Source organism: Phaethon lepturus, unplaced genomic scaffold (assembly GCF_000687285.1).
Source record: "Phaethon lepturus isolate BGI_N335 unplaced genomic scaffold, ASM68728v1 scaffold17817, whole genome shotgun sequence".
Lineage (NCBI taxonomy): Eukaryota > Metazoa > Chordata > Aves > Phaethontiformes > Phaethontidae > Phaethon > Phaethon lepturus.
The window spans coordinates 14,880-24,880 of NW_010554229.1; the positions used below are offsets into that span (position 1 = coordinate 14,880).

The 10,001-nt window shown below is 39.3% G+C and overlaps 1 protein-coding gene across 2 annotated transcripts in view; it reads right to left on the reverse strand.

Annotated features, from left to right (window-relative positions):
* Positions 1-10,001, reverse strand: part of WWC3 (WWC family member 3) — a 61,886-nt gene that overhangs the window by 14,552 nt on the left and 37,333 nt on the right. For both annotated transcript variants that reach the window (XM_010291791.1, XM_010291790.1), the window contains exons 9-12: positions 8,719-8,808; positions 7,001-7,575; positions 855-975; positions 6-80 (exon numbers count right to left, since the gene is read on the reverse strand). In XM_010291791.1, coding sequence (XP_010290093.1) covers positions 6-80; positions 855-975; positions 7,001-7,575; positions 8,719-8,808 — 861 coding nt within the window. The remainder of the gene's footprint in view (positions 1-5; positions 81-854; positions 976-7,000; positions 7,576-8,718; positions 8,809-10,001) is intronic.

Consider the following 10,001-nt stretch of genomic DNA (forward strand, 5'->3'; position numbering starts at 1 on the left):
CTCACAGAAATCCAACATGTATTTGCGGTTCTTCATTACTGGCAGCATCACCATAAACAGGCTCCTCCAGATCTTCATTCCTGCAGTAACAGAAAGTACTGTAAACTACATACTGACCTAAGCGGTTAAAACATAATGAAATGAACATTTATTTTGTGATTTGTGGATATAAGCAATTATTTGGTAACACATGAAGGACTGGTAATATAGAAGGAATTGAGATATCTCTTCAAATACACACAGCAGTAATTCACAATTTTAAAAACTGAGGTTTTAGATTACCTCTTTCAAGATATTTAGGTTATTTTAATATTTATTCTGCCTTCCATTTCTCTTTAACATCCTCACAACGCTATCTTCTTCCCATTTACTGCTTACTGTGTTAAAACAATTGTATAAAGTTAACCACATCTGTACCCATCCTTCAACCACTTGGTCAACCTACATATTTTTAGATTTTCAGCAGTTCATATGTTTCTTCCTTGCAGTTATACTTTTATCACACACTATTCAGAATTGTAAGTCACACTCTGTGTAATTTTATTTTGTTATAGATGGTTGAAATAAAATTACTGATATACAACTAATAAGCTGAGAAAACTATCCTTCAAGGGAGAAGTATATGGTGTGTTAAAATGTTAGAGACAATAAAGCAAAAGGGACATGGCACTTGTGAAGATGACAGTGGAACTGCATATAAAAAGCATCTTTCCTTCAAAACATGCAACCTAATATTCTTACATTACTAAGAACTAGCAATTTTGAAAGCGTATTCAGAAATCTACAACGAATTCTTTTGGACCATGTGGTAGAACAGGAATATTTCCAGCTTACTATGCATTTATACACCTGACCTTTTGCTTAAAGCTTCAAACACGCCACTGTCACTAGCCAGTGAATGATCTGAGAGACATGCTGAAACTCGCCTGGCTCTCCTCTCCGATCTTCTACCACTGTCTCCTCGCAGAGTTACAGCTGTCACAGAGAAAAAGTGAAGACAACATCAGCTCAAGACAATCTCTTAACAATTAAACCAGAAACACTTATTGTAGCAAAAGTAGTGGCAAAACAGTTGGCACAAACACGGCCCATTGCTTTTTCACCCAAAATGAGTTAAAAACCTACAATACAATTGACCGGAGATTTTCTGTGGGAGAATTAAGGAAGGAAGTTTATGGCTAATGTCTCTATGACAAGACTAAGTATAAACTGATTGCATTGTTATTACAGTGCTTTTCTGGTAGAATAATCCCTCCTGGAGGAAGACTTACATTAGTTCAGCATATGTACACATGATATCCTAAACTTTGAGTATTTACCTACTGAATATACAATAGGTTGAAAACACACACAGAGACTAATTCTTTTAAGAAGTTATCAGATAACACAATGTGAGGGTTTGTTCCCATTTGTTTCCTAATACAAAGTCTCAAAGCGTACTGTTTATACCATCACATAATAGCAGCTTTTATTTACAGTCTGAGAGGCATTATCAAAAAGAAACAGCGCTTTCCAACTCACTCAGACCACTCTTTTTTCAAATTCTTGGTGAATGACTTTGAAAACTGACTGGGGGAGAAGGAAGCAATATTCAACCCCCTCTCCCACCCTTCCCCAAATCACCAGCAACACCATAAATAGAGACTCAGGAGTCATTTTCATGTTCTAAGTAGATCTACAAAAACGATGTTATACATCAGGTTTTGCACAGGCAAAGAGCTATAGCAGCTACCAACCCTTTAAGGTACGTGCACAAGTGGTAATGCTCAAGAATTGCATAGGTAAGGTCTCAACACCAGTGACAGCTCCTAACTTGAGTTTGTCTTCTCACATGTCCTAGAGAGAACCATTGAACAGATCTGTGGAAATGCAGTATCTTCACTGCACAGTGAAGAACTTTTGCCAACTTTCCCCCCTTTTGCTTAAGGCTCAGTGACTGTCCTCAAAGCAGAAATGCAATGGCAGAGGTGCCACAAGTCAGGAAAGCATCTTATTTGCTTCTACCCATACTCAGGAACGTGAGAGACAGCACAGAAGCATTCAGCAGACAGCACTTGGAGTGACGGCAGCACAGTGCACATCACGCGGGAGGCAAGCGCCAGCTGATGTTTACTGCTTACCACCCCTGACTAGGGATGAAACATGCCTTACTCAAAGTAAGCAACAACTCCTTAAGTACTTCTGTTACATATTATCTTAGGCCACCAAAAAAAAAAAAAAAATTGCTGGTATCTAATCAGTAAGTTTCGTTCAGCAGAGTGCCAGCCCACGGCCTGAGCCCCACCTGCACAGCACAGCTGAGGTACAGACAGTGAGCCACCCCCCTGCATGGGACCCACCTTACCTCCCACCCAAGTACCACCAGGACAGGATGTCCGGACATAAAGCTTGATAAAAATCCCCCAAATTAACACAGCCACACCGCTGCCGTCAGCAGAAGTGTCTGGCTAAGGTTAGCTTTAACCCACTGTGGGACTGGCAGACAGGATGCACTGAGCACAGCAGTCCAGCGCCTGCCCGAGGTACATTCCTTTCATCAGGGCACCAACAGTACAAAATCCTAAAAGATGTTCCAAAAATCACAGGGTCCTGTTTGGTGCCGAAACTCCCGTATATCAGCAGAGCCAGTTCTCTGTCCTTTTGCATCTGTAAGTAGACCTCCCCTTCAAATTCAGTGAAGGGTTTTAGTCATCTTCAACCGTGCACGAAATTTATGTGCCAACCAGAAACATCCCAACCTGCATTTGTCTCTGCCCACAGAAAGAACCGCCTCAGTTCTTGAATTACAGCATCTCATCCTTACTGTACATCACACATCGTGCAGTGTTACTCATGTCATCCTCACCACAAATGAGAGTCAAGTTCAAGCTAGCTCACAGAACGCAAAGAAACCACGCTCTCCTCCATATCACTTGTACAAAGTGGTGGGTTGGTTTGGGTCTTTGTTTTCTTTCTGTTTAAGAACTTAATCTGGCTGAGTTCTGTCACTGGTATTTATGCAGAATCAAAACTAACAGTCTGTAGAGACATCTTCTAATATCAAGGTTTCCAAATAGTTTTACATCACCAGGAAGAGGCTGAACTTCACAGAAGTGTATAAATTTTGTATGAAAGTGCTTCTATAATTTCTGTACTAATTTCAACAAGTTATACTGGGATAACTTCTTTTTGTAAAAAAGCCTCTATGTGAACACTTTGTATAGATGTAGCGGACAAAAGACCTCATGGGCTCTCTCTTCTGGAGGTTCATGTTCCCAATTTGTCTTGAAGGAAAAATTGGTCTGAAGCCCCTATATAATGTCATGAAAAACTATCGTGTTACAACAATGTTGTAACTTGAGAATGATTTGCTTGCTGCCTGCAGGCCATGGAAGCATTCGATAACATCTGGACAATCCCAGAGAATTTGGCAGAGACGCAAACATCAAAACATGCCCTTGATTAGGGGAAAAAAAAAAGTAAGCAGGAAAAAATTGGTCAAGAAGAAAGAAACATCATATTTTGGTTTAAACAGAACAAGGTTTAGCATAGGTTACAGTACTTCCAATGCAGGAAGCTAAAGAATTGGTTTAAAAATAAAGTTTCTAAAATAGACAATTACCTTTCATTTTCTTATGTAAATAACAAAATCAGTGAAAAATATCTATGAATTTCCAGAACTACTGGGTACCAAAGCTTGATAAACATAAGACAGCCCTGATTAAAAGAATATTCTCAGGCGTCATTAGTTGAAAAAGTGAACTTCAAAGGAAATATTGTGTGCAAGATTTCATTGGCTAAAAATATATAAAAAAATAAATCTAAAGCATGTTTCACAAGCTTAAGAGACCTACAAATACTGCATGTCAGCTCAAAATGCACTAATAGAAGAGTCAAACACTCTCATAAAAACTAAATCAGAGACACGAACAGACCTTACCTACCATGATGATGTCAGGCATTACTATGACATAATAAATCTGAAGCTCACCAAACACTTTTTCCAGGAATTTAGCTACAGCCATGAATATATAGTTTAGTTGACATAGCAAAAAATTAAGTACGCCATAATGATTAAACAGATACAGCACAATATCAAACAAAACCAAATGTAGCAAATCTTTTTCTTCACATGCAACTCAAAAAATCCAAAAAACCAAACAACAAAAACCCAACACTTCACACAGAAAAACACACTGGGAATTACAGGCAAAACCAGCACAATAAGTAATTTCAGGTTCACTTACAGTGAATTTGTCTGTTGTGCCGCATGAGAAACAAGACAAAATGAAAAGCACACAATAATAAATCATCATTTAGATCTATGACAATATTTTCCAAACAAGTGATTATTTAGGCATTAAAGGGAACTTAGCACCTGAAAGATTATTTTAGGACAGGGAGGAAGACATAGTGAAGATATTAAAGCCCAGTATTATTAACATGTTTCCTCCCACTCCCAGCTTTATAAATAAAATGGACTTAACCTTTCAGGCATATTCCCCCCATTCAAACATGCTAACATATTTCACAGTATGTCCCTGAAACAGATGCAGAACAAGAAAACAGCAGACCAGCAACTGAAAATCAAAATTGCAGCTCCCCAAGAACTCCCTGAACTTGTTCAGGTGCTGCTTCAGTGCAAAGTATGTGCAGTTTACTCAGTGTTAACCTTCCCGGCCCCCAGAATTTGCAAAAATTACCTCATGTTTTGTCTACTGAAGAAACTAGGAAAGAAGGTTTGTGCTGATACTGGTTTTCCAGCGTCGCATTATGCTACCAGACCATTGGGTGGCAGCAGCAAAACACACTGCATAGCACCTTAGTGAAAACCAAAAAACCCCAGCATCTGGGGGCTCCCAAACGGTGATATGCAAGTTTGATACCCCACCAAATTCTTCAAGAACATAATACAAAACCAAAATAATTCCGAAATTTCCAACTGCTACTTGCAAACAACTGCATTACAATTGCAAACCCACTAGCTAGTGAGTGTGGAGCTCAAAGTAGTCATGACTCCAGCCAAAAATCAGAAAGGTTAAACAATTGTGTTCAAATTCAAATGTTAAAAAAAGAAAACCAAAACAACAAACTCAAAAAAAGACTGGCTTTTTGGCTACCTTTTAACCCCACATCCTTCCTCAAAAAGCAACACAAAGCACTCTGTTGTACTCAGAGTAAAGCTGTACTTTACTTGAGGAGCTCGAGCTGGACACAGCAGCAGTGACAACAGGTAGCACAGGCATATTCTGCCAGAGGTTGTCCGAGAAATGCAAAACGTGTAGAAACGTGACAAAGAAGCGAGAAAAGGAAAACCAAAGCAGGAGCGTGACCCTCATCCTATTGCTCCCTAGGCCCTCAGAGCAGGCCTTCACTTCTAGGAAACACATACGAGCTATAAATGAACTACTAACATAGTTTCACTTACCACAATGGGTGAAGACATGCTGTGGTCTGATCTGAGGTTTAAAGAAAGCCTCAGGAAGCCTCTTCATGGCACTAATTTAAGCACAAGCTTACATGCTGGTCTCTGGAATTCTGTTTATTTTGGTCTGAAAGCTGCAATATGGGCAACTAGAAATGTTTACATCTAGTAAATGTAAATTCTGCAGCAGTATCTTCTGGCAATGCTAGCTGCATTAAGGAAAGTAGGTGAGTCTAGACTCAAATGCTGTTTGAGCAATACAGGCTTTTTAGCACAGTGATGGCATTTTCTTTTTAAAAATAAAAAGCTGAAAGCTTTTCCTTAGATACTGCCAATGTTTCTCCTCATTATCACTTGACAAGTAAGATTTTGGTAGGATAATACGATACATTCTCTGCTTACATTTCACATTACTCCTGATGTTGTAAGTCCTGAATGCAACATTCTACGCAATTGCCAACACAGAATTCTGGATATAAAAATGGGATGGGAATTACAATCTTAGAAATATTGTCTAAAAGCCATTTTCTACTAGTATGGTTTTATTAGAAATATGAGCAAGCCAACACACAAAACCATCACCATGAAGGAATACTCTTTTTTACTTTAACAGCAGTTTTTTGTTTGATTGATTAAAACCAGAAAAGAAATTTCTCATGTGCCTGTACGCTCAGGTTTTTAAATTTGTTTGTTTCGTCTTTAAAAAAGGCTTCTGCTTCCTCTTTTGATTTCTCACGTTTATGTTTCTCAGCTATAGTGCCTCAGATGCTTCCACCAATGCAAGCTAAAGCAAGTCCATCAACTGCACAGTCAAGCAGGAAAAGAAAAAACTCAACAGTACATGTCTGTGGTTAACTGCACACATCACTCCCCTGAGACCACACAGCAGAGCTCCTCTGAGACAACCCCTCAGGTGGATGCTTAACTTCTCACACCCCCTGCAAAAGATGCTCCTTGGCTGTCAAAGCACTCTACTCAAGAGCACAGTGCACCATGCACTCATGATGACCACGCCACTGTGGCTTCTGCTCCGTCACAGAACACACCTCCCTGAGGTGTGTACAAATTTGGCATGGAGTCAACCAGCCTTCAAGCACTGTCAGCAACATCACCTCATGCCTGGTTTTGTGTTTGGGTTTTTTGGGGGGGTTGGTTTGGGTTGTTTTTTTCTATCTCCCCTGGGTTTGTGTTGCTTTTAATTATCAGAATAATGGCAACATAGGCACAATTGGGGGCCTCAGAACTAAACCATGCCTTTTTTACTAATTCTCAATTCAAGATCAGAATAGTTACTCCTGGATGCGCTACACTCCAAAGAAAATCCATATTCCATTCCCTTTCTTCCATCCAATTCACCACTATTTTAAGTTCTATTTAATAAGTATTTCTCTACTCTCATCTCTTCAGCCTAAAGCTAAAGTTTGGGGGTTTTTTTGTTGGTTAGTTTTTGTAACAGCTAATATCTACCATGTAATTTTTAACTGATGGAAGTAAAATAAGCCAAACTGAAGAACAATCTCTACCGTGCTAGTATGCTTAGGCCTGTGTTACATTTTCTATGATTGCGTGACAAAATAGTAATATCCAGAAACTCACCTCCACCAGTTTGGACAGCAGTCAGCTGTGGTCCCATTTCTCGCAGCCCATCACTGTCCACAGGATAAGTGGACATCTGAGATGAGCTCGTTCCCTGTGTGTCATCATCACCCAACGCTGTGGTCTGAGCCCTGAGCATTTCCAGGGCTCCTATGCTTGCCATCTCCTCAAAACCTTCCGACATCTGAGCCAGGGGAGAATCTCGAGAAGCAGAGAGAAACGGGGTGTCCAGAGGCGAACTTGGAGGGGACAATGAAGACAAGGAGGACCGTGATGACAACGACGCCAAGGACTGCGGGGTATCCAGAGACCTCCGCTGCTTATTGAAATTCGAGTGTCCAATGGGATCAGCGTATGGCACATCCTTTGTGAAAGACTCGAAGGGAATTATGTCAAAGCGTAAATGCTGCCCGTAGTCTGTAACGCTGTCTGATTTGTCATACTGCGGAAGGCCATAGATGTCCGTAAAGCTGACCGAGCTGAGGGAGCCTCTGCTGGAGGCCAAGGATCCTCGACTGGAGGCAAGGGATCCCCTGCTGCTGCCAGAGGACATTGTGAGGGTGCTGGCCGACAGACTACGGCAGGCAAAGAAAGAGAAAACAAAAAAGGCCCTTTCAAATATAATCAGAAATGCTAGCACAGACATAAAAACGTCAATCCAGATTATACAAGCAATTTTACATGTATTCAGTACAGTGACACAGAGAGATGATTTGGCATTTTAAGGTCTGGCTCATGTTTCTTGCCCTAGTCTCCAGCACAACCATGATTGGAACAGCACAAGTGACAACCAAATCAGGACCAAGTGCCTTAAGACAAATGATCCAACAGGATGAGCCTACTCTTTCCTCCAACATGTAAGCAGCCATAATTTGGCAGAAAAGAGGCCAGAGCAGGGTCTGGATCAGTAGACTCAATGTAAAGCCAGGAAGGGTACATTACCATGACCCAGCTTGAATTTACATTAATTGATGGGTCATAAACGTTTCATGGAGAAGAAGTGTGAAGGGATTTGGAAACTCCTAACAAAGTGCTGTATAAGCTTCACCCTCACAGGTTATTCCAGTGCAAAATAAAAAATAATTTAGGATGAATCCGATTCCAGTTCCTCTTATCACTCTCAGACAGTTAGGGAGAGAAGAATATAAGCAACAGAGAGAGATGAAGTGAGACACAGCAGGAACTGAGCTTTTGATGTTGGCATGGTGTTGAGTTGAGGAATCCCCAAGATCTGCATCTAAAAAGGCTGCTCCAAGTGTGAATACGCAAAACATTCTGTGCTTCTGTGTGGGTCTTAGCTCATTCTCGTATTTAAATGGCAAAATTTTGTCATCGCTAGGGATCCAAAACCCCTCCTTTGGAGAAGGCATCAGAACATTAAAACCTCACAGAACTTAAAAGAATGTTATCTTCATATTAGTAAAACTGTCACAATATTGTAACAGGTTTTACGTACGTACCTTCTTCTCAGAAAATAAGATAACATACAAAATTCCCAAATACCCATAATAATCTACCCTCAAATAGACATCATTAATGCTATTTATAAAACTGCATCCAAATCATCACATTCCATAGACCAAACTGTATAAAGTTAGTAAAAAATGAATTTACGTGGCACACATACATAAAAGCATTAAAAGGTAAACTTTATAGATTATTAATATTCTTCTCTGCTGCAGTTAAACTTCAAAACCTGCTGGTTTTACATAACTCACCTTTTTAACTGGGAGTGTAAATATGAGGTTAAACGTGTAGCTTCTTCTAGTTGCATAAGCAAACAATTTCTCTTTTCCTGTAACAGTATCCTATAATTAAACAGATACATATGACTATTTTTCTTCATTACGGTAGTGCTCAAGAACTGCTAGGAGCTTTCCAAGTACAGAAAAATATCATTGCATTGCAGTTTGGAATATAAAAAAGAGTTTCACTGTTTAATGAAAAGGTTTAATTTACGCAGCTCATATGCAGTGATGGTAATTCCAGCAAGAACACAAGAACCAAGACTCCGTCAGAATTCCCAGAAAAGTAATTGAGGCACAATATAAGAGTCATGATGTTGAAAATACATTACAGCAATTAGCAAAGTCATTAGAAGTGCCAGGTAAAAACATCAGACTCTACAAGATTTATTTTTTTTCCCTTGCATCAACCCAATTGTGCCAGTAAAATACAGAGAGCTACTATGACTTTCATTGCTTTGGCAGGAAAAAAATATTCTAAATAGCCCTATTATTCCAGCTAATTAGTGTCAAATTTCAAAGATAAAAATAAAATTTTTGGAAGACTTCTGTTAGGGAGTAACCGTAAAACTCAACTTTAAGCTCTAATTCTAGGTGTTTCTAGTACATTTATATATGATTATATTTAAGTAGGTGATACAGCATTTTGAATACTAAGCTACGACAAAAATATCTTGCTGTGACTTAGTTTTGCCTATTCTAATAACAAGCAGATGAATACTCAGTACCACTGCCACAACACAAATGGAATGTACCTATAATGATGTCGGTCTCATACACCTGTAAGATATCTTAAATTCTGTATTTTGAGATTATTAAAATCTATTCTTTGAAGTTTTATCTATTGATATCGCATTTATGCTTTTCCTGAATCCAGAAGTATTCCTGGTGTTTTGTTTTCCCAAGCCAGCAGTCCAGTGACTGACTGAACTTCAAAATAAAATCAATGTGGCAATCTGTTTTGTGCTGTACATTTTTATGTCCAGGAAAGTTACTGCTTGAGCCCTGCATTCACAAGTTGGTTGGAAATTTGGATTCTCACAGACAGTTTGGAGAAAGCAGATCAAACTTATTTGAGCACTTCAGACTTTCCTCATTGCAAAGACAGCTGTTAGAATTCAACATGTTAATGGGCAGTATTAAAAACAAAAATATCAACAAAAACCAGATAGATTTTCAGAATTTTCTGGATAAAACAGAACGTCAGCACTACTTTCAATAAATTTTGGCTGGTTAAAATCGGGGGGGGGGGGGGG